The sequence below is a fragment of the Zea mays genome, chromosome 5, assembly GCF_902167145.1.
Source record: "Zea mays cultivar B73 chromosome 5, Zm-B73-REFERENCE-NAM-5.0, whole genome shotgun sequence".
In the NCBI taxonomy this organism is placed as follows: Eukaryota; Viridiplantae; Streptophyta; class Magnoliopsida; order Poales; family Poaceae; genus Zea; species Zea mays.
In genome coordinates, this window is record NC_050100.1 from 51,749,753 (window position 1) to 51,771,800 (window position 22,048).

At 45.5% G+C, this 22,048-nt stretch overlaps 2 protein-coding genes across 3 annotated transcripts; both read right to left on the reverse strand.

Moving 5' to 3' along the window:
- Positions 1 to 6,823: 6,823 nt before the first annotated feature.
- LOC606446 (glycosyltransferase) lies at positions 6,824 to 11,343 on the reverse strand. Its single transcript, NM_001310741.1, has 3 exons — positions 10,459 to 11,343; positions 9,819 to 10,367; positions 6,824 to 7,244 (listed from the first exon to the last, which is right to left on the reverse strand). Exons 1-3 carry the CDS (start codon positions 11,298 to 11,300, stop codon positions 7,046 to 7,048), a joined length of 1,590 nt encoding a protein of 529 aa, NP_001297670.1. The 5' UTR covers positions 11,301 to 11,343; the 3' UTR covers positions 6,824 to 7,045.
- A 1,912-nt stretch (positions 11,344 to 13,255) lies between these two features.
- Positions 13,256 to 18,326, reverse strand: LOC100384394 (uncharacterized). Of its 2 annotated transcripts, XM_008645936.3 has the most exons (17): positions 18,167 to 18,326; positions 17,940 to 18,101; positions 17,746 to 17,825; positions 17,571 to 17,639; positions 17,415 to 17,472; positions 17,276 to 17,328; positions 17,142 to 17,184; positions 16,999 to 17,060; positions 16,312 to 16,425; positions 16,048 to 16,150; positions 15,909 to 15,958; positions 15,301 to 15,429; positions 14,971 to 15,222; positions 14,793 to 14,872; positions 14,415 to 14,541; positions 14,184 to 14,327; positions 13,256 to 13,804 (listed from the first exon to the last, which is right to left on the reverse strand). In XM_008645936.3, the coding sequence occupies exons 2-17, from the start codon at positions 18,022 to 18,024 to the stop codon at positions 13,619 to 13,621; spliced, it is 1,635 nt and encodes a 544-aa protein (XP_008644158.1). In that variant the 5' UTR covers positions 18,025 to 18,101; positions 18,167 to 18,326; the 3' UTR covers positions 13,256 to 13,618. The 2 variants fall into 2 exon arrangements, with proteins under 2 accessions (XP_008644158.1, NP_001349285.1); NM_001362356.1 differs by lacking the exon at positions 18,167 to 18,326 and having other exon boundaries at positions 13,348 to 13,804; positions 17,940 to 18,112.
- Positions 18,327 to 22,048: the final 3,722 nt, after the last annotated feature.

The following is a 22,048-nucleotide window of genomic DNA, read 5'->3' on the forward strand; positions in this document are numbered from 1 at the left end:
CCCATTTGGTGCTCCCGAGGTTGCGCACTTGGTTCACCAAAGTCTTTAGCCGGTTGTACATCGCTTGTGGCTCCTCCCCTTGATGAAGCATGAAGCGACCGAGCTCCCCCTCGATCGTTTCCCGCTTGGTGATCTTGGTCACCTCATCTCCTTCGTGCGCGGTCTTGAGTACGTCCCAAATATCTTTGGCACTTTTCAACTCTTGCACCTTATTATACTCCTCTCGACTTAGAGAGGCGAGGAGTATAGTAGTGGCTTGGGAGTTGAAGTGCCGGAATTGGGCTACCTCGTCCGAATCATAGCCTTCATCCCCCACGGATGGTTCCTGCGCACCAAACTCAACAATGTTCCAAATGCTAGAGTGGAGTGAGGTTAGATGGTGCCTCATTTTATCACTCCACATGCAATAATCTTCACCGTCAAAAACCGGTGGTTTGCCTAATGGGACAGAAAGTAAAGGGGTGCGTTTGGAAATACGAGGATAGCGTAAGGGGATCTTACTAAACTTCTTGCGCTCATGGCGCTTAGAAGTAACGGACGGCTCGTCGGAGCCGGAGGTGGAAGGTGATGAAGAATCGGTCTCGTAGTAGACCACTTTCTTCATTTTCTTCTTCTTGTCGCCACTCCGGTGTGACTTGACGCGGGGAGGTGATTCCTCCCTCTTCTTGTTGCCGGACTCTCCCGATGGAGCCTTCCCATGGCTTGTGGTGGGCTTGTCACCGGTCACCATCTCCTTCTTGGCATGAGCTCCCGACATCACTTCGAGCGGTTAGGCTCTTAATGAAGTACCAGGCTCCGATACCAATTGAAAGTCGCCTAGAGGGGGTGAATAGGCAAATCTGAAATTTATAAAGTTTAAGCACAACTATAAGCCGGGGTTAGCGTTAGAAATATAATCGAGTCTGAAAGAGAGGGCGAAAACAAATCACAAGCGAATAAGAGTGGATGACACGGTGATTTGTTTTACCGAGGTTCGGTTCTTGCAAACCTACTCCCCATTGAGGTGGTCACAAAGAGCGGGTCTCTTTCAACCCTTTCCCTCTCTCAAACGGTCATTTAGACCGAGTGAGCTTTCTTCCTTGATTTCCCGGGTCACTTAGACCCCGCAAGGACCACCACACAATTGGTGTCTCTTGCTTTGCTTACAAGGCTTTGAGAGTAAGAATGAGAGGAAAAAGAAAGCCAACCAAGCAACAAGAACAACAAAAGAACACAAGTCGATCTTCTCACAAGTCCTAAAAACTAGAGTTGAATTGTGGACTTTGATTCGATCGGTGGCTTTGATTTGTGTCTTGGAGTGTTGTGTATTGCTCTTGTATTGAATGAGGAGTAGTGAATGCTTGGGTTCCTTGAAGTATTGGTGGTTGGGGGTATTTATAGCCCCAACCACCAAAGTGGTCGTTGGGGAAGGCTGGTGTCGTATGGCGCACCGGACAGTCCGGTGCGCCAGCCACTTCACCCAACCGTTAGGGTTCGACCGTTGGAGCTTCTGACATGTGGGCCACCGGATAGTCCGGTGGTGCACCGGACAGGTACTGTTCACTGTCCGGTGCGCCATTTGGCGCCTGCTCTGACTCTGCGCGCGCAGTCGGCACTGTTCACTGTTCATTGTTCACTTTTGCAGTAGACCGTTGGCGCTATAGCCGTTACTCCGCTTGGCACACCAGACAGTCTGGTGCTACACCGGACAGTCCGATGAATTATAGCGGAGGGCAATTCCAGAAACTCGAAGATGGCAAGTTCGGAGTGATTCTCCTTGGTGCACCGGACAGTCCGGTGCGCCAGACTAGGACTGCCTTCGGTTGTCTTTTGCTCTTTTTATTTGAACCCTTTCTTGGACTTTTTATTGGTTTGTGTTGAACCTTTGGCACCTGTAGAACTTATAATCTAGAGCAAACTAGTTAGTCCAATTATTTGTGTTGGGTAATTCAACCACCAAAATCATTTAGGAAAAGGTGTGAGCCTATTTCCCTTTCAAATACAAACTAGTCAATCCTTAAATTTCAATAATGTAATGTGGGACAGTGAATTATAAAGTAAATAAGATATGATAGGTCAGAGGACACTTGCCTTCACTAGGTTGTTGCTCAGGAAGATCTTCGGCAACACACTCAGGAACCACGAGCTGCTCGTTGTCTAAATAAAGCGATCATGCATTCAATACATTTGGTAAATGACAAATAAACAACACATCAATCATGTACAAACATTGGAGCACATCTCAAAAGGAAAAGTATAAACTCAAAAGGAGTTTAAATTATAGGGTGAACTAATCTTATTTAGTAGTTGATTATTCTTTAAGTGTGGTCCATGATTACATAATCTAACTCTACTTATTTTAATGAGATATCAAATTTAAACCAGAGATAAGTTCATACATCACATATTATTATCTTCACAATATTAAACATCTATTGACCCCTAGGGTTTCCTTTTTATTTATTTTATTAAGTGAATAAATCAATACATGCACTAACCTATAGCTAGACACAAAATTAGAGTGTGCACACTGTGAATGAACATAATTTATTTGAATAGACAATATTCCTATGAACATTTTGCAATTTGAATCACTAAATTTGGAGTTCATATGAAAAAGATATGAAATAAACAAATTTTGAGGTTTGGAATATGAAAATAGGTCCAATTCTGTAATTATTTAAAAGGTCTGGGGTCTGTTTAAAAGAAGCCAGGGACCTGCGCGCTAAAACTCAGGACGTCGGGTTGATTCTCGAAAACCCGAGGGTCTGTTACGCAAAACCGCCACGCGAAGGGGTATCGGGTAATCTGGACCGCACGATTACGAGCGGACGATCGAGATTAGATCTCGCAGTCAAGCGCGCGGGCGCGGACGCGCAGCGAGCGCTGACAGGTGGGCTCGGGGTGTCAGCGGCCCGAGGTAGGGCAGATAGGCCGGGCCTAGCGACAGGGACGTGGGTGAGGGGAGCGGGGCTGAGCAGTTTGATTCGCATCGTACGGTGGCGATCGGATTTGTTTTAATTAAACCCAGACCACCAGATCTCGGATGGACATCCGAGATCCGTCGGCCAGCACGGTCGGGGTGGCGGGTCCTTGGCGCGGCGGCACCGGTCGACCTTGCGGCAGGACCTCGCCGGAGACGAAGGGAATGACCACGGCAGGGCCCTAGGGGCTTGGGGAAGGGCTCATGCGCGATCAGGGCAATCTAGCAAACACGACCGTGGGCACAATGCCAGCGCGGAAGCACCCGAGGGCGCAGAACGCAGCGGGGTGGTCCCACGGCGGCGCGAATCAACTCCGGCGAGCAATCGCGCGATGATCAGGGCAATAAACAGGAAATAGGGCGCGGGGAGATTGCTCACCTCGAGAGGAAACGCTGGAGTCCCGGGGCAACGACAGAGGCGCAGGGACGCCTCGGGGCGACGGTGGCGGAGCTCCAGCTGCACAAGAAGAACTCCGGTGAGCGCGGACCGGGCGGACCAGAGGGATTGGGGGCGAACCGAGGGGCGTTCCACGTGGCAAGTGACAGGGCAGAGCTTACCGGGGCAACAGACGCGGCGGGGAGTTCCACGGTGGCAGTTTCCGCTTTGGCAGCCAGCATCCAGATCATCCCAGTTTACGCTTTCGCCTCTCTTCACAGCTGAGCCGCCTTCAGTTCTCTTTATCCCGACCGCAGACGTGCATCTGCGATCAGGAGAGCAGGTCTCCGGAACCCTTCGCCCTCAAGATCCTGCACTCGGAGAGGGTGAATAAGGTTTTTGGGAAGCGTCCGCACGTGACTGCTCGTGATCTTCTGACCTCGTCGACCCTACTGATTCTGGCCCGCGCCATCAACCATATTTCTGATCAGTACGCATCATCTTATTTGACTTTTACTTCAATTCTTCTGATTTGGTCATAATTTATATTCGAAATTTAATCTGGAATTTCATATCTATATTTCTATATTTCAGATTAATTTTTTCCTCTCGTGTGCATTATCTATTTTCATACTAATTTTTTACTCTCGTGGTAAAGTATGAGCCCAGACCTAGTCTCTACTACTTATTAAGTTAGCAATAGTAGCCTGCTTTTTTGTGTTCTGCCATTCTGCGGTCTCAGCCGTCCATTCTACCGTTCTACAATCTCAGCCGTCCAATCCCGCACACCAGTTTTCCGCGCGCAGAAAAAAATCAAACCGTGGCTACCTAGGGATCGAACCTTGGATCTATTGAGCAGAATGTCTAGCCTTCCACCCTCTAGCCAACATGACTCGTGTTGAATTGTGTACAACTTTAACTAAAACGTATTTTGTGTTTAACATACCGTCCACTCTGTATGCTCACTGAGTCTAGAAAAACATTTATAGCTTGGCCCCTGATCTTTCTCGAATTTGGGACGCAGTCCAGAAAATAAAGAAAATAGGGAAAGGGAGTTTAGAAATTAATTTTTAGTTTAAAAATAATTGCAGAAACCCATTTAATTCATGGAAATTTCATATTAAATCCAAATGAGTTCATTCCAATTTCTATAATTCTATAATATTATTTTTATCACATAATACCTCTGTTTTGTCATGAAAACAACAATAAAATTGATTCCTAATTAATCCTATATCAAATACATATAAACTTTGGAAATTCGTAACTTCCTCATTTTAATTCCAAATTGAATCGTTCTAGTTGTGTTAGTCTCGTATGAATATTTACTACGCAGTAACAACATTGATTATACCATGTTTCATACTTTTATAATTAGATATTTATTTATCCTATGTTAATTGGGTTAATCTATGTCTATTGGATTAATTTATTTAATATATTAATATAGTATTCTAACTTTGTGGTTATACGATGTTTGATCATTAGTCTTGCAAACACACACTTACCTTTTTGTTTAAGCAAAAGCGTATGGTGGTACGTGTCCAATGACTAACGATGTACGAGAGAATTTCTTCCGGTATGTGTGAAACGTGCTCTCCAATAATGAGACCATACAAATCGTGATATATATCAAAGTCTGCATGATACTGATGGTTGCAATGTAGTGGTGAAACAGATAGATTATAAATAACAAAATTTATGTATGGCCAGAATCACAAATTGATTATGAAACATTTTCTCATAACGGTATAACACATATTTTGTATATAAGTTATCGTAGTATACTGGTATTATATATTCCCGTTGCAACGCACGGGCATTCAGCTATCATGTATAGAAGTCTGCACGGTACTGTTGGTTGCAATGTAGTGATGAAATAGTTAGATTGAAATAACAAAATTTATGTATGGCTAGGATCACAAATTAATTACGAAACATTTTCACATAACAGTATAACACACATTTGTTCATAAGTTATCATGATATTAAATGTTTCCGTTGCAACGCACGAGCACCCACCTATATGTGTTTATGTCTACATCTATGACAGGAAACACATCTACTACATCTCTTTCCAAGCTCACTTGCTACCATTGCACAATGCGTAGTAGTAGATAAGTATCACCGATATTCTTGAATTATATTTTTGGATGGAGGTAATATTATTTAAAGAAGAGCTTTGCATGCTATTTCTTTTGTTTGAATAATGCATTATACTTAAATTCCCTTTTTTGCATGTGTGAATTTTTTTCTTCATAATATTTTTTACATGGATCAGACTTGTGAGTCATTTTCATAAACCAACGCCAAGCATGAATCCATGTTTCCTACTTCAAACCCCGAACAAACTCCATGAGCAGGAGGCATTCGCGTTGTCGTCGTTCATCGATGACGAGAAGAAGCTTGGCGACTGTCAGTTCGACCTCTAAAAGCAGTCTTACGTGGTCGCATGCGCCGCTGTGTACGACAAGCTCCCGCGAAGCCGCCGCTTGGACGCGGTCCAGAGCAGCTGCACTACACTGTCCATCGTTAAGCAGGGGGCCTCATGGTTGTCGCCAACGTCGACGACTCTCGGGTTGTTCTGGACACCGCATCCGACAACGACGCCATCACGCCGTCTAGCTCATCGTCCACCTGAAGCCCAACCTGCCACGTAAGTCGCTACTGACCGGACATGAATTCTTGTGCGCTGGGACGATGGACGTTGCTGACGTTGTGTGAGTGTCCTCGAACATGATGTATGTAGTGGAATAGCGCATTCGGTGGTGCAACGGCCAGGGGTACTACCTCGCTGATGAGCCCGGGGTGCACTTCGTTTGGCAGCCCAACCAAGAGTCATCGGTACTCGTCATGTCGCGTGCGTTCGACGACTACTATATCGAGGATTGTGGCGTCATCTTGGCGACAGAGGTGACACAGAGGAGGATCGACAACAGTGACCAGTTCGTCATCCTCGCCACCGTCAGGGTAGCTTTTGTGCCGGCCTGTCTTTAATTCTCTTCGCAAACACATACACACTTACCTTTTTGTTTAAGCAAGAGCATATGGTGGTGCATGTCTGATGACTAAAGATGTACGAGGGAATTTTTCCGGCATGTGTGGAACGTGCTCGTGCTCTCTAATGATGAGACCATACAAATCGTGGCATATATCGAAGTCTGCATAATACTGATGGTTGCAATATAGTGGTGAAATAACTAGATTAAAATAACAAAATTTATGTATGGCTAGGATCACAAATTGATTATGAAACATTTTCTCATAACAATATAACACAGATTTTGTATATAAGTTATCGTAGTATACTGATATTATATATTCCAGTTGCAACGCACGGGCATCTAGCTAGTATTAAATAAAGAAAGGAAGAAACTCTTCCAGAGAAGATTCGAATGCGCACCCAGCCATCAGCCGGCATGCAAGAGTTGAGTACTTTCTTCAGAACCATAGACAGACTTCCAGTATTCATCCACCATTTTTTTAGCTCCCAATGCATTGTACATTTCAACACAAAAGATACAACCACTACTTTAAAAATGTGCCCTCTACAGATAACATACCCAAGCGTGGACCATCGCCACAGGAGCAAAAACATCAGAAAAGAAAAGAAAAATTAAACAGACACCGCCAGATTAACAGGATATGCTTGCTACTGTGTTTTTGCAGGGTGTAAGATATACATCACAAGGCCAGTACGTTCTGCATCAGTTATCTTGTCCTTGAGGGTCGCCCTTCCGCTTCGTGGTGCCTCGGGGCCGAGATGATTTGTTGGCTCTTGACAAGCGCCTATCCTCCTGCTCTTGCTTGTCATCCAATAACTCGGCTGGCAGCTCGGTGGTTGTTTCAGGCCATGGAGTGCGCTTTGCAGGGACAACGACTTCCAAAGGTGGCTCAATTACCCACCTGCAAAAGAATGTATTCAGTTGTGGCTAACAAAGAGACGGAAAGCTAAATGGGCAAAATAATTAAACAATACAGATACATGAATAAACAGCTAACTGCAGTCTGAAGGATCCAGTTTCCTAGGTTTCAATGGAACTAATGTTTTCCTAAGGGAAACAATGTTTTTCACTCTCTGTTGGTTTCAATGAACCAAACTGTTTTCCTTACAATTTTTTTCCCTGTTCATGGTTCTCAGGAATGGTTATCAAAGACACTCTGGTAATGAGGACCCAGTTTTTTTTTCTTTTTTAGAGTGACGAGTTCCTGGGTTTAGGGTTTAGGGAAGCCCCAAACCCTAATAGGTATTCTAACAGGTAGCACAAAGCAAATTTCATACTACATTGATCACGAATATGAGATTTGTCCTAAGTCAATTTTTCACAAAAAAAATTGACAGGTAATATCTGTAAAAAGGTTATACCAAATGAAAAGAACTATATGTTGTAAAAGTAACTTTAGATAATGAATCTACCTGTGTTGTCAACATACATAAAAAATTATATTAACTGTCAAAGTTGGAAAAAACAACTTAGGACAGGCCTCCATGAGCTTATATTTACAATCGGGACTTCAGAAGTAGATTATAAAGTTCTCAATCACAGTGTTTGCCGGTATTATCACATCCTAGACAAGTATGAAAACTCTTGAATACACCAGACTGGCTTAGTGACAGGACAACATAAACTATATTGAGTAAAATGCATTCCAGGTCCTTCAACTTATCTCTCATTGTCAATTCGATCCATAAACTAACAAAGTATGTCTCTTAAGAGTCTAATCTCTATTCGGGTCTCTCTATTAGGTCCTAGCAGATTGTCGTGGCTAAACTAGGCCCACATGTCAGTCGTGGTGGTCGATTGGACCCATCCACCCTTCTCCCTCCTCGACCCCTTCCTCGCCACCGCACTGGAGCAGACAAGCTCGCCGGTGTCCATGTGCTCCACGATGAATCAGCACAAGATGCAGACGAGTTCGCCGGCGTCGACCAGCCCGGACGCCCACAGTCCTGCCGAGCTGATCATCGGGTCGTCCCTGTTGGTGCCCTCCAGCAGCGCAAGCCGCGTGTACCTACCGCATACCTCGGTGGTGAGGTATGCGTCACGCGGGCACTCCAGCTCCACGTGCGTGCGGGCCTCGCCAGCCATGGCCGGCGCGAAGAGGGAGCCTTGGATCAGGACAGCGGGGCCCAGGCCCCTTTTCTACTAGACTAGATCTGCCCCTTATTGGAAGCACTGGCTGCAATACTGTTGGGAATTCATAATCCTGTTGGTTCTTGTGGCCTGCAGATAGAGCAGGAGCTGGACTGTGGTGAAAACTGAAAAGCTTTGATTCGTGGTCGTGGACGCCGCTGCTAATGCCCTTGCTGGAGGGTGAAGGATCCCATGGTTTGATGGTCTGTGCTATCGGGGACCTCGTTGGTGGCGTGCAAGATGTATGCCATGGGGAAGGTGGGTAGCCTAATCTCCTCCAGCGTGTACTATGTCCCCACCTGTTCCACCTGTTCGATGGCAGCAGTAGGACGTCACCTTCAAGAGCTGGTCATGGTACGTGTGGTCCGGCAAGTTCTAGGGGGTTCTCAAGTCAAGAGAGAAGGTGGTCAGCGTCTCCGTCAATGGCATCGAAGCAGGGTTCCACATGTACCTGGACACCAATGACGAGGCTTACTTCCTCAGTAAAGCGGACCACGAGGTCGGCCTCTGTGAGGTTGGGCCCCCGCGAGCATGAGGGACGAGAGCAGGCGGGACGGGGAGGTGGCGAGCACAGAAACGACGGCTGTGCGGAACAACATGAGCGTGGTACCATCGATGGAGGCGAACGGTCCCCACATCGTCGGCTTCCCCCTCCCTACGTCGGTTTAACGAAGAAGAGCTGTTTCAGTCGTAACGGGTTTGATTGGGTCCGTTAGGGCCTAACCGAGACCCGAACAGAGATTAGGCCCCTAAAAGACATAAATTATTAGTTTATGGACCGAATTGAAGAGACAAGTTTAAGTACCAAGAATGCATTTTACTCAACTATATTACTTGAGGTATTAAGAGACCACTGTAAAGCAGTTGTTCATGACATAGTTATCTCAGTGCAATTACATTCAATATGATAAAATCCATATAAGAATTAAACGTAACAAAGGGCCTGCCTGGCAGGATGTGTGGAGCTAAGGTATGGTGTACATCGGGAGTGTTGAGGTGTCTGATTTTATTTAAAGACTGAAACTGGTTATTTAAGGAGATTTATTATAGCATACAAAATGCAAACCTGGCGTGGTCCACATGTATCTTGAAGATGGAGCTCAGCTAAACAGGGCCAACAGTTTCAGTTGCTGGGTAGCTATTAGACAGTTGGTTTATATCCAGTTGCCACATGCATTCGTTGGAGATTTTGAGCCGTGAACCTAGCTAAGTCAGATAAGGCCTAACTTAACTTATAACAAGGTGGGGGGATGAGTCTAGATGTCTGAATCTTGAATCTAACAAAATAAACTTCCCCAATAGCATAGCTGGTAACAAAAACTTGGAATGTAAAAAAAAAACTCACCCTTCAGGAAACTTGCTATCAGCCCGTGCTTCAACACGAAGCCACCACAGTAGGACCTTCTTCCCACAGTTGCCCAGTGGCTCAACAGAGGACGGATCATTCAACAGAGTAAGTGGGTTCTCAATCTCCTCGCCATTCTCGCCCACAGCATCAAGATCCTTCACCCAGTCAGGCTTGCCGTCAGCCTCCTTCCACAGCATCCTTGAGTTCAACACAAAACCAGCCCACTCCAAACCCCTGGGCAGAACAGGGGCTGCTTCACCAACAACTGTGGCCGTCTTCCCAGAGAAGGGCAATGAGTTGAACGTGTGCCATCCAATCAGATGCCCTGAGGAGTTGCAAGCAGGGCCCTGGACTGGAAGAGGCATATTCTGCTTGTCCTCCTCGCTGAGCCGTAGTTGGTCTGCCGTGCCAGTATGCGCAAGGATTCCGACGGATACAGCACCCATCCACTGGACCTTCTGCACCTCATCGAACAGCTCCATGCTATGAACATTGCTGTCGTCGGTGAAAACAACTACGCCATCCATCTTCCTCTCGCGGATCACGCTGCGCAAGGAAACCTGTCCTTCATCAACCGCCGTCTTTCCATAAATACTATGCTAGCTAGCTGAGGAAGTAGTAAGGGAACCATACATACCGTAGGGCGTGGAGGCGCATCCGGTTCTCAGTGGCGTGGCGGTCGGCCCAGTCGTGGGGCATGCGGTCAGGGAAGGGGATGTGAACGAAAGTGAGGCCAGAGCGCGCAAGCATTGACGCCGTGGCGTTGGTGGTGCCGCCTGCCTCGACGACGATCCAGGTGAGCGGGTACGGCACGTTGCGGAGTGAGTGGAGGAGGCCGGTGAGGTGGAGCGCCTGGAACGCGCGTGAGTAGGTCGGGGTGACGGCGAGCACCTGCCTCGGCTCCTTGACGCCGTACCAGCGGCGCTGTTCCTCCTGCACGCGCTCCATGATCCGGTGCGCCCGCATCACCTCGACGGGGTCCGGGTGCGGCCACGGCCGGATCCGAATCCCGTGCCTCCCCACCACGACGTGACTCTGTGGGTTCCCGGACGCCGCCCCCTTGTCGGCCACATCCAGCGCGGTGCGGTTAGCGGGGGTGGAAGGGGGAGTGTTGGCGGCGGCGAAGGAGAGCGTGAAGGTGTTGGTCGTCGTCGTCGTGGTGGTCGTGGTGGTGGTTGTCGTGGTGGTGGCGCGAAGGACCGCGGCCGAGGAGGAGGAGGTGCTGGAGCGGTAGAGCGCGGTGGTGGAGAAGAGCAGGAAGAAGAGGAGACGCGAGAAGCGGAAGCCGAGGAAGAGCGAGATGAGGCAGCAGAGCGCGTGGAGCAGGAACCAGAAGGTGGAGGAGGCGGGCGCCCGCGGCCCCGCGCCGCCGCCGTCGGACATAGCCCCGTCTGCCCCCGCGGCGCCGCCCGCCGACGACCGCGCGGCCGCCGCCGCCGAGCGCCGCAGCTGGCTCTGCGGCAGCAGCGACTTCATCATAGCCGCTGCGGTAGTCGGATCTGGTGGGCTCACCCCGCCCCGCGGCGCTCCCTCCTCCTCCGCCCGGCTCGAACCGAATCAATCGATCGCGCTCGTCGGCGGGTAGGGGTGGAGCCGTGGAGGGGTGGATAGTTTTTGAGGGGGAGAGGTTGGTGGGAGGTGAAGTACGGTGCACGAAACAACGGGCGCGGAGGTGAGGTGAGCTATCAATTGGTGGGCAGAGGAAAAGGGGAGGAGCAGGGGGGAGAGCGTTGGGCTGGGTTGGTGCCCGACGGGGGCGGGGACGCGGTCGCTGCTGAAGCCGCGAAGAAGCCAAATGCAAGGCGTGCGCGTCTGCGCGGCGCGGTCCGGAGGGATCGGGTTGGGGGAGTTTGGTGAGGAGGTGGGGGCGGGATGCCGAACCCGCAGGCCGCGGACGGGGTCGGCGGCGCGGCATGCGCGGGAGGCGGGACAGGTTGGATTGGGATTGGGATTGGGATTGGGATTGGGCTGGAGTACGGGAGCAGGCCGCGGGTCGGTCGCCGGACACACTCGCGCGTTCGTGACGGCGTGTTGCCGTGTCGCGTGTCGTCATTTTGTGTTTTTATTTTATGAAGATATAAAAAAAACATAAATTGCTTGAGAGGTGTGGTAGTGATTTGTGTTTCTCACGTTTTCAATGATTGAGATAGGCAGCTGCCGGCGTCGGCGGGATTTCAGGTCTGTGCCAGCTGCGTTTGACTTTCGTGCTTAGTGTGTGTTTGGTTTGCCCCTCTAAAATTTAGTCTCTATCACATCGAATGTTTGAACCTCCGTTTGGGGTATTAAATGTAATCGGATTATAAAACTAATTTCTCAGCTAAAGATTAAAAAGTGAGACGAATCTAGTACAGTTGGTTGGGTCTATATTTCATACTCCTATTTGAAAGTCAAACGCTTGATGTGACCCGGGCTAAACTTTAGTCCACAGAACCAAACACCCCCTTAGCGTCGGTTCAGGGGTTTTGTCCCGAATGACCATAAAGAAGCCATGTTTGTACAGACTAGCTCTGGTCATAATTCCTAGAATCTGTATAGTCCAAATTCCATAGTTCAATAAAGTACAGATGACCGCGCTACTAGTAATGAATCACAATTCAAATATTTCTTCATAATTTATTAAGATCCTAAATATTAATTTAGTCTAAAATTAATAAATTTAGAGCACGATACCAATCCAATTTTGATCCTTAAATCTTGTAATGTAAAATCTAAGGCTCATGGTCAGCCCTAGCTCCTGCACAAAGTTATGCTCAATTTAGATATGCATAACTACATTTACGTTCAATTTTTTAATACATAACTACGGTGTGTTTCATTCGCGAAATATAGAGTAAGTCTATTCTTTAAATTTAGTAGAAAATCTAATTTCTTATACTAGTACTAATAATTAATAAATATATTTTGAGAAATAGAATAGTGATGGATTAATTTAGTCTATTCCATAAAAAACAGTAGAGTGAAATGGTGATGGATCGCTTTATTCCTCGAACCAAACGTCCTAATAGTTTTGGCCATGTATCTATATTAATTTCGTCAATCTCAATATTTATAAGCTAAATGTTTTTAACATGTTTATAGAAAGATTTATAAGTTCAATATTTTTATAGAGATAGAGTGTGTATATACGTTCACAGGGCTGATCTACGAGTGTCTGCATCTGATTCGGGCGAAGAAAGATCGTCCTAACTGGGGCACGCTGTCCGTGTGATTTGTAATCCAAATTTAGGAAACCTGCAAGGATCCTTTTCTTTTTCATGCGAACCTACAGTGTTATTATAATGCTTATTAGACTGGACAGAAGAACATTATTCTCCAATCTCAGATGGACAAGTTTATTTCAAATTAATTTCTCAAAAGTTCGTCTTTCAAAAATATATTTGCAACATATCACAGCAGATTTTGCAGCGCCACAACATACATGACATTATAAAATCAAAACAAGGAGCCATGCTCAGGACAACACCCCACGGTGGTCCAAATATTCTTCATGGGCTGATAATTGACAAACCCACATTCTCCAGCTGTTCCAAACGAATAAATACTCATTTGAAGAAACAACATCACAGTATATTCTTTAACACTAACATCACTATTTTGTCGATTTTACATAATCAGATGTCTGGTGAAAGCTTGAGCAATGGCTCTATGATTCTTATGCATAAAGTTATATAACAATGGCTAAGCATGGATGGCAATGAACGCCCCAAGAGACATTGACCACTATGATTCACATCGCCTGACAATCAATCCCTCATTCTGTTGCAGATCGAAGTCATCTTTCAACCGCCTGTATGGGTTCACTCGTATGGGTTTCTGAAGTTCTTGAGAAGTTCAGGAATGTCATATCCAAGCATATCATCCACGGCCTGTACCATCTTGGGCTTCACCTTCTCAAACTTGTCAAAGCTGTACCCGCTCAACACCTCTTTGAAGTGCTCCACGTAAGGAAAATCTCCCGACGGAAGATGGTATTCCCGTTGCACCTATTCCACCAGACAGCAGTTGTTGCTTAGAGCATGAAAATCATATGGAAAGGATATGTAAGGGAAAGCTTCACATGGCATCCAGTAAAAGGAGAGAACTGTATAACTGAAATGAAACAGGAAGAGCCCATAATTCACACCATCCATAAAATCAACCGTCTCTTACTGTCACTATTTTAGAATGACCAAAAGTAGTAAAATAGTCGAAACTTAAGGTACAAGCTGATTAGGTGAAACAAGCCACGAGGTCATGATACGCCAACAAAGCAAAAAAACATATGTGGTATGAGAACATCTGATAAAGAAAAGCTTCCATCCTAAGTTCCTAACATAAGCAAGGACATCTGACTAGAGAAGTTAAGAACCACAAAATACATACCTTTGCAAACTCATCAGGCAGATTGTCTATGAGTCGTTGTTGGGCTTTTGCTTTGCCCATCATTGTAGGCATCTCCTTCTTTAGATGACCTATTATATAAGCATGGATCTTGGCAGCTCTAGCACGTTTAACAAATTCATTGATCTGCAGGACATAACAGTGATGTTAATATGCAAAAAAACTAATTAGTTAGGACTGTAAAAGAACACATGGGAATAAACAAAAAAATACCCGGCGGTCACAGGCTTTCTTGGGGATATCTTTGAGATCAGAAAGAAGATCATCTTGCTCTCTCTCAAATAGTTCCTTTCCAAGTGGACCAACAGCTGATTCATTTACTGGTTTGTCATTGAATGATCTACAAACAAACATGAAAGTTACTTGAATGATACAAGGTCATTACCAGAAAAGGAATCAGATATACTATTGTTTTAAGTAATGGACAAATCCAGTAATACCCAAGTCAAGCTTTAATACGGTAAATGAAAAATATGTCAATACAACTTATAGACACTAGTAGCAATTTTGAAGCTACAATTTGAGGATCTTATGTAATCTATCACAAAATATCAGAGAGTGAAACAAAGAAACCAATGTGTCTGAAGTTACCCAATATAAACACGTGAAACCTCAGGTGTATTCAATACTTTCCCGAGAGACCACATCAATGCACCATAAACTCTCATAAGCTGCATGTCAATGAGGAAAAAAACTATTAATATGTAGAGCAAAACAAAGGAAAAAGCCCCATCACGAGTTAAGGCACAAAAAGATCAAGGAATACTACCTGTTGAGTGTCTACTTGGTCTGCCTTGTTCAAAACTACGCGTATTTTGTCATCATGGCCACGTAATGATCCAATGACACGTTTGAACTCATCACTGATATCGAGCTTATGAGGATCAAACAGGAGAAGGATAAGATCACACTTCGCAGCAAACCATGATGTCACACCAGTGAAATCATAGCTGCGCTGTGTGCGTTGCTTTTCACCAGAAAGAACACCAGGTGTGTCAACAAATGTGATATGCTCTAGCAGCTTCAAGGTAAATGTTTGGTATCAGTTTCCAGATTACATGCCTTTTAGGTTTTCACATGCATCAAAATTAAATCTTACTGGATGTCGCATCTGAGAGCACTCAAACTTGGATAAAAATGCAGTCCCAAATGTTGTAAGACCGCTAAAAGGCATGTCAGCTTGAACAGCAATAGTATTCCCAGGAATAGTCCTTTCATCAGATCCTGACTGGCAAGCATACAAAAGTTAACTGGAGCTACAGAAAGGGGAAAGTATAGGTACAGAACATGTGCTAATGTAATAGCTGGTACACAGGCAGTTCATACTGCTTATACTGCAGTACGTTGGTCTAGGCTGAAAAAACTGAAATTGGTCGAAGAGTGTCAAATAGGTAGTCTCCATTACAATTACAAGCTTCACAGGCAATATTTTGCATAAAACCTAGGAATGGTGAGCATAAACTTAATATTGACTGGAGATTTGTGCAATATGCTTCTTTTACATTAGCTAACTTCCCAACAAAGCCAACATGTTAGGAGGAATCCCATAGGTAACTAAAGATGTAAACTCCATATTCAAACTCTTGAGACAAATGTTGCATTGCTTCATGTTTTCAACAAAACTTCACAAATCACAATCAGAAGTTTAAATAATCTGATGCACCTATTACACCTACAAAGAGAAATCCTAAATTCTGCTCAGTTTACCATGACAACTACAAATCTGTCTGTTGTTGGCTCTGGTCCGATATGGGCACCTGCAAATGCAGACCACAAACTTTCAGACAGCATGTTACTTGAACAAACCTGGAAAACAATAGAAGGTACATCTGGTAGATATAAAAACCTGGATAACTTGTTCTTAGCAGATGCTTGATAAAAGTTGTTTTACCAGTAGAATATTGACCTAAGAGCATAACCATTGGCTTTGCATCAAAATCACTACTTGTCTGCAACACACAAAAAAAGGGATTAGCGTTGTTCTGCATGAAAGGGAGTTATTTTGAACAAAATGACAAGGAAAAAGGCAATAATGATGGCACAGGAAGACACATGAAAGTACTAATTTATGTTTCATTAAGTACCCAGAAACTGGAAATACAGTATGTACCAGCAAAGGGGAAACAAAATCATTGAACTTGTATGTAACTTCCAAAGGCTTCAACTTTTCGATGTAAAGTTTTTTCAAGCCATCGATAACAGAAGTGACGGCTGTCAGAGGTATCTGTTTACATATAACACCATAAAAAGGAAATATCAGCAATAATGATAAATGTGCCATTGACAAAATTAAGGTCAACTGACAACATTTCTTTATATAGAGAAAGATCTTAATATTGGCGCAAAAATGTGTTGCTTAATAATGCACAATAGAAACATAACTACTGAGAGCTATTTTGTCTAACAAACATTTTTTGTGGACTGTGGACTTCCTTTTGGACAACTTATAGTATTATATTATTTCCAAGCTCGTTAACAGACAAGATACAATTAAAATAAATAGTTAACCGTTCACAGAAGGTTTATACAAGCTAAACAGGTAAAGTTGCTGTCTTTTCCTTTAGCTAAGGTGAAACGAAAGATAAGTGAAACTCAATAAATGCCCTCACTAATGAAATGGATATTCACAAGAGAAATATTCTAGGAGCCAATGTTTTCAAGTCGGACGACTTGCTAGTCGTTCTGGCTGACCAACTAGGGCGATTAATCGACGACTTGGGCAATTAATTGTGATGAAACTGATTTACACAGAAATCATAAGAAAATTGTGAAGATAACATGAATACATGAGTATTACCTTCTTTGATGACTTTGAGCTAAACCATTTGTTTGTTAAAGGAGATTGTTCCTGAGGATATCCTGCATGGATAAAAAAAGGTTTGTATCATAGACCCCCTCCCCCCCAAAGCATGAATATCCTGTTAGGAGTGCATTACTTACCATCCATTTCTGGATCAACACGCTTCACCAAATGCTTAGATTTCTGAAAGCAGTTGCCATCACATTTACTACAAGGCATTGAGAATAAAGCACAAGATTGATAAAGGAAAACTAAGGACATAATAATACATTACCGCAAGTAGGGCATCCAAACCTTCCATCACAGGTGGATTCAAACTGCTCAAATCTGTCAGATATAACCACAAACTTGTTAGCAGTAAATAAATGAGCATAATGCAACCAAATAGACTTGATTTGGAGGCTAGCAACAACCATCTCGCTTAAGGCTATCTTGAGTAATCTCGTTGCCTGCTTGTGCCAGAGAGACTAGCTGCCAATTGGATCATGCCCATTAATAACGAACAATAATCCAAATCACACAATGGAAACGGAGAGCACAAACGGAAACATCAAACAGAAGAGGGAAACCTGCATCGCGGTGACGAATTCAGAGAAACCCAGATACCCCTGCCTTCTGGTGTCCGCGATAGCCCAGACCTTGAATCGCAGCACGGTTAGACAAAATGGGCCATATATAAAACCAATAGCTCCGCAAGCAGAACAAAACAGGAAGGGGGTGAGGATTAATAGCGAGAGTCAGCACCTGCTTGAGGTCAGGGCGGGAGAGCTTGGACATGCCAAAAAACTTGATCGCATCGGGGCCCGTGATGCGGCCATCCCCATCTGCAACACCCTCGATTAGAAGACCACATCCAGGCGGGCGAACAACACTGGAAAGGGGATTGGGGATCGAAGGGAACAGAGCAGGGGGGGGGGGGGGGGGGGGGGGGACCAGACCTGCGTCCGCGAGCGCGAACCACTCCTGGTAGATCTTCTGGTGCTCCTTGGAGCAGCCGCTCGCGGGGTACTGTCCGATCTCCATGACCGGGCGCGCGGCGCTTCTTCGGTCTCCGGCTCTCGCCGCGCTCAGCTTTACCGCCGGGCGAAGCAAGCAAAACCCTACAACGTGGCCTCACTGTGTTGGAAACAGGAACACAAGTTTTCAAAAGGGCTTTTTATTTTACCTGAGCGAGCTCAACGTCGACTCGAGTAGTCCAGTGGTGTGCGGCCGTGGACGGAGTTCGGCTCGAACCCACACACGAGGGGCTGGCGAACGCGTCAAGCGTTGACTCTGTCGCGCCAGCTCGTGGCACGATAGCCGGTGGGATAAAGTGCGAGTGGACCGGATCCTACGTGTCCTATTCTTCCGAGGACGACCGATCATCAGCATCTGAAATTAGAGATGGCAGTGGGTCCCAATCCTCTCGAATCCCTGCAGTGAATTCTTTTGTTAGGAGATGTGTATGGAGAAGTTTTTTCTTCCAAAAGATGATGTAAACCGAAAAAAATCTCCTTCAACAAATAAACGAGGACCTGTTCCAGCATTCTCTATGGGACCTGTTAAACTTACATGTGACGATGTTGTCATGTAATAGTTAATTATAAAGATAAATAATTACCTTGTCAAAAGATCACTTTTTTATAAATTTATTTATTTTGATGTACACATAATGATTTCTTACATCTGACAATTTATACAAATGACAATGCTTTGTATCAATAACAAAAGAAATATGTCCTAATTATAATTTAAGAGGGAATGAGGATCCCAGGGGATTTTATCTCCGCGAGGAACGGGGATGAGAAAGAAATGTCCCTCGTAACCATTCGTGGGGATTCTCGTGGTGAAATTTTTTCGTTGTGAGGACCGAGATGGAGAGCTAAAACACGGTAGAGAATTCCTCATTATCATTCTTGTCTGGAATGTGTTAGGGTGTTCTCTTACTTGTAACATATATCAGAGAGTCGAATAAACACCTGGTTTTTTTTCAAAACGTGAGTCGAATAGACACCGTTTTTTTTTAAATGTGTACGGATCTAACACGCCCTGATCGGAGGCATAATTCGTTCCATTAATTATGACCCTTGGTTACTGTGGGTGTTATATAAACATTGAGTCACAAACGCCAACGATTCCCGCGCCCGCAAACCCTATATATCACATTGCTTAGAACAACTTATGTCTAAAAGACTCAATAAATCAATAATTTAGGTAGTTAAACTAAAAGCCTCTCTCCAACAACTATCTAATATAATTGTCTAAATTTAGCTACTTCTTATTTAACACCATTTCATCTCTACACTAGGTGAGTACCCGTGCGTTACAACGGGAACATATAATATCATGATAACTTATATATAAAATATGTCCTATATTATTATAAAAAAATATTTCATAATCCATTTGTGATCCTATCCATATATAAATTTTGTTATTTTAATTTAGTTGTTTTACTACTACATTGCAACCATCAGTATCATGCAGACTTCGATATATGTCATGATTTGCATGGTCTCATCATTGGAGAGCACGTGCCACACCTGTCGGTAGAAGTTCTGTCGTACATCGTTAGTCATCAGGCACGCACCACCATACACGCTTGCTTAAACAAAGAATGCAAGTGTGTGTTTGTGAAAGGGAATTAGGCTTACACCTATTTACTAAATGATTTTGGTGGTTGAATTGTCCAACGCAAATAATTGGACTAACTAGTTTGCTCTAGTCTATAAGTACTACAGGTGCCAAAGGTTCACAATAAGCCAATAAAAAGACCAAGAAAAGGGTTCAAACAAAGAGAGCAAGGGGCAACCGAAGTGCTCCCTGGTCTGGCGCACCGGACTGTCCGGTGCACCAGGGGACTCCAAGCTAAACTCCTCACCTTCGGGAATTCTTAGAGGCGCTCCGCTATAATTCATCGGACTGTCCGGTGCACCACCGGACAGTGTCCGGTGCCCCAAGAAAGAGAGACTCTGAACTCGCCAGCTTCGGGAAACCGCTCCACTAAAATTCACCGGACTGTTCGGTGAGTCACCAGACAGTGTCCGGTGCACACCAGACTGTCCGGTGTGCCAGCGGAGCAACGGCTCCTTCCGCGCCAACGGTCACCTGCAGCGGCATTTAATGCGCGCCAGAGCGCGCAGAAGTCAGGCACGCGCGAGAAGGCGCATCGGACAGTCTACAGGACTTGTCCGGTGCACCACCGGACAGCCAGGCGGGCCCACAAGACAGAGCTCCAACGGTCGAACCCCAACGGTCTGCTGACGTGGCTGGCGCACCGGACTGTCCGGTGCGCCATGCGGCTGCAGCCTTCCAACGGCCACTTTGTGGTAGTTGGGGCTATAAATACCCCAACCACTCCACATTCATTGGCATCCAAGTTTTCCACCTTCCAACTACTTACAAGACCTAAGCATTCAATACAAGACACACCAAAGTTATCAAATCCTCTCCTAATTCCACACAAGGCTTTAGTGATTAGTGAGAGAGATTTGTTGTGTTCTTTTGAGCTCTTGCGCTTGAATTGCTTCCTTCTTTCATTCTTTCTTGCGAACAACTCAATTGTAACCAAGGCAAGAGACACCAATTGTGTGGTGGTCCTTGCGGGGAAGTTTGTTCCCGTTTGATTGAGAAGAGAAGCTCACTCGGTCCGAGGGACCGTTTGAGAGAGGGAAAGGGTTGAAAGAGACCCGGTCTTTGTGACCACCTCAACGGGGAGTAGGTTTGTGATAGTCGCCTAGAGGGGGGGTGAATAGGGCGAAACTGAAATTTTACAAATATAAACACAACTACAAGCCGGGTTAGCGTTAGAAATAAAAACGAGTCCGCGAGAGAGGGTGAAAACAAATCGCAAGCGAATAATGAAGTGAGACACGTGGATTTGTTTTACCGAGGTTCGGTTCTCTCAAACCTACTCCCCGTTGAGGAGGCCACAAAGGCCGGGTCTCTTTCAACCCTTCCCTCTCTCAAACGGTCCCTCGGACCGAGTGAGCTTCTCTTCTCAAATCGAAACCGGGAACAAAACTTCCCCGCAAGGGCCACCACACAATTGGTGCCTCTTGCCTTGATTACAATGGAGTTTTGATCACAAGAACAAGTGAGAAAGAAAAGAAGCAATCCAAGCGCAAGAGCTCAAAAGAACACGGCAAATCTCTCTCGCTAATCACTAAAGCCTTGTGTGGAATTGGAGAGGATTTGATCTCTTTAATGTGTCTAGAATTGAATGCCTAGCTCTTGTAAGTGGTTGAAAAGTGGAAAACTTGGATTCCATGAATGTGGGGTGGTTGGGGTATTTATAGCCCCAACCACCAAACTTGACCGTTGGTGGAGGCTGTCTGTTCGATGGCGCACCGGACAGTCCGGTGCCCCAGCCACGTCACCAGTGCCGTTGGAATCTGACCGTTGGAGTTCTGACTTCTGAGCCCGCCTCGATGTCCGGTGGCGCACCGGACATGAACTGTTCAGTGTCCGGTGCGCCGGTATGGGCTCGCCTGCCTTCTGCGCGCGCTGCGCGCGCATTTAATGCGTTGCAGGTAGCCGTTGGCGCGAAGTAGCCGTTGCTCCGAGGATGCACCGGACAGTCCGGTGCACACCGGACATGTCCGGTGAATTATAGCGGAGCAGCCTTCATGAAATCCCGAGGCTGGCGAGTTTCTGAGCCGCGTCCCGTTGGAGCACCGGACACTGTCCGGTGTACACCGGACAATCCGGTGAATTATAGCACGCTGGCTCTGGATTTTCCCGAAGGTGACGAGTTGGAGTTGGATTCCTCTGGTGCACCGGACAGTCCGGTGTGCCAGACCAGAGGAGCCTTCAGTTGCTCCTTTGCTCTTTTGTTGAACCCAACATTTGGTCTTTTTATTGGCTGAGTGTGAACCTTTTACACCTGTATAACTTATACACTAGAGCAAACTAGTTAGTCCATTTGTTTGTGTTGGGCAATTCAACCACCAAAATTAATTAGGGACTAGGTGTAAGCCTAATTCCCTTTCAATCTCCCCCTTTTTGGTGATTGATGCCAACACAAGCCAAAGCAAATATCGAAGTGCATAATTGAACTAGTTTGCAT